The sequence below is a fragment of the Nicotiana sylvestris genome, chromosome 12 (assembly GCF_000393655.2).
Source record: "Nicotiana sylvestris chromosome 12, ASM39365v2, whole genome shotgun sequence".
Classification (NCBI taxonomy): Eukaryota; Viridiplantae; Streptophyta; class Magnoliopsida; order Solanales; family Solanaceae; genus Nicotiana; species Nicotiana sylvestris.
This window is the reverse complement of record NC_091068.1, coordinates 100111613-100113420: the sequence shown is the minus strand read 5'-3', so window position 1 is coordinate 100113420 and position 1808 is coordinate 100111613. Positions and strand designations below refer to the sequence as shown.

The 1808-nt window shown below is 41.3% G+C and overlaps 1 protein-coding gene across 1 annotated transcript; it reads left to right on the top strand.

Annotated features, from left to right (window-relative positions):
• The first annotated feature begins 988 nt into the window (after positions 1 to 988).
• LOC138883447 (uncharacterized) lies at positions 989 to 1546 on the top strand. Its single transcript, XM_070164135.1, has one exon. The coding sequence runs from the start codon at positions 989 to 991 to the stop codon at positions 1544 to 1546; it is 558 nt and encodes a 185-aa protein (XP_070020236.1).
• The last annotated feature ends 262 nt before the right edge of the window (positions 1547 to 1808 follow it).

Below are 1808 nucleotides of genomic sequence, written 5' to 3'. Positions count from 1 at the left end.
TTTATATAAAAAAATAATGCATATGTTTTGCTTTGTGCTCACCTAGATATCTTGATATAGGACTTTAAAAGTGTCTGAAATACTGTTGTTTGAGACGTGCAATTACCTGCTTCTTTGTGGAGGTAAATGTGAGCCTTTAACTGTTTCTTTATCTGACAGTCCTATTTGTTTTGCTTGTTGCTTAGATTTTCTCCTCTTAAGCACTATAGGAGAGTCTAGATCCACCTTAACAAGAATTCCTAAACACCTCCACGACCACAAGTAAGGGACGGGTAATGCATGCATAAAGTACGTTTAATTAGCATCGCTTATATAACCATTAAGGGGAGGGTAATCAGGTAGTAAAAGATATGATGACACGTGCGCTAATTCTATGTCTAACACCTCTACTTGGGGATGATTACCAAGTATTGTACAGAAGTGATCCTATAGGCTAAAAAAAACCTAGGACCCCTTTTACCCCTCATTTTAAACGTAATATCTATTTGTCTAAATTGCTTTGTTTGCTTATAAGACTAATTCACCTAATTTTAGTTTGGCCAGGACCCACCGTTGTGGACCTCGAGGGGTACCTAACACATTCCTCTCAAGATTATTTTGAGTCTTTACCCAATCTATGGTAATGCAAACCGGTTTATGAGTTATTTGCTTTAGGTGCCCTAATGTACTTTAAATCCGTTAGGTGGCGACTCTTCAAATTCCATACCCAATTCCCAAAAGGAAATGAGTTTTCCCAAAGGAATGTCTAAACCCGGACTCCGCAAGGAAAAATGGGGCGCGACAAGTATTAGTGTACCTCATACATGGGGTGTTTTTAGCGGTTAGTCAAGTAGAGTTGGCCCGAGTCAGCCACAGTAACCACGCCTTCTTAGAGTTTTTTTTTAGTGTGGTGACACTCGCCATATAGTGAGGGATTTCCCTAGACTTAGGAGGAGGTGCACCTTCACAGACTTCTTAGCCACAACGTGCTCCACCAGGTCCTCAGGCCATGATTCCAACACCAGCTATTACTCCACCTACTCAGCCAGATCGAGGTAGAGGTCGAGGAGGTAGTGGTTGCCCTAGAGGGGGAGGCCAGGCCAGATACTATGCCCTTCCTGCTCGTACAAAGGCCGTTGCTTTTAAATCTGTCATTATAGGTATTGTTCCGATCTGTCAGAGAGATGCATCTGCTCTATTTGATCTAGGCTCCACTTATTCCTATATGTCATTTTATTTTACCCCGCATTTGGGAGTATCTCAGGATTCTTTGAGTTCCCTTGTTTATGTGTCTACTCCTGTGGGAGATTCTCTTGTTGTGAACCACGTGTATCGCTCGTGTTTGATTAATCTTAGTGGTTTTGATACTAGAGCCGATTTATTATTGCTCATCATGGTAGACTTTGATATTATCTTGGGCATGGACTGGTTGTCACATCATTATGCTATTCTTGATTATAACGTCAAGACCGTAAAGCTGGCTATAATAGGCTTACCGCGATTAGAGTGGAGGGGTACCTTAGATTACCATCTTAGCAAATTTATTTCATTTCTTAAAGCTCAATAAATGGGTGAGAAGAGGTGTGAAGCGTATCTAGCCTATGTGATAGATGTCAGTATTGATACCCCGATAGTTGAGTTAGTCAAAGTAGTCAGGGATTTCCCTGATGTATTTCCAGCTGATCTTCCAGGCATGCTGCCCAATAGAGAAATCGACTTTGGTATTGATTTGTTGCCCGACACTCAGCCCATCTCTATTTCCTTATAATATAGCCCCTCTTGAGTTGAAGGAGTTGAAGGAACATTTACATAAATTGCTTGATAAGGGC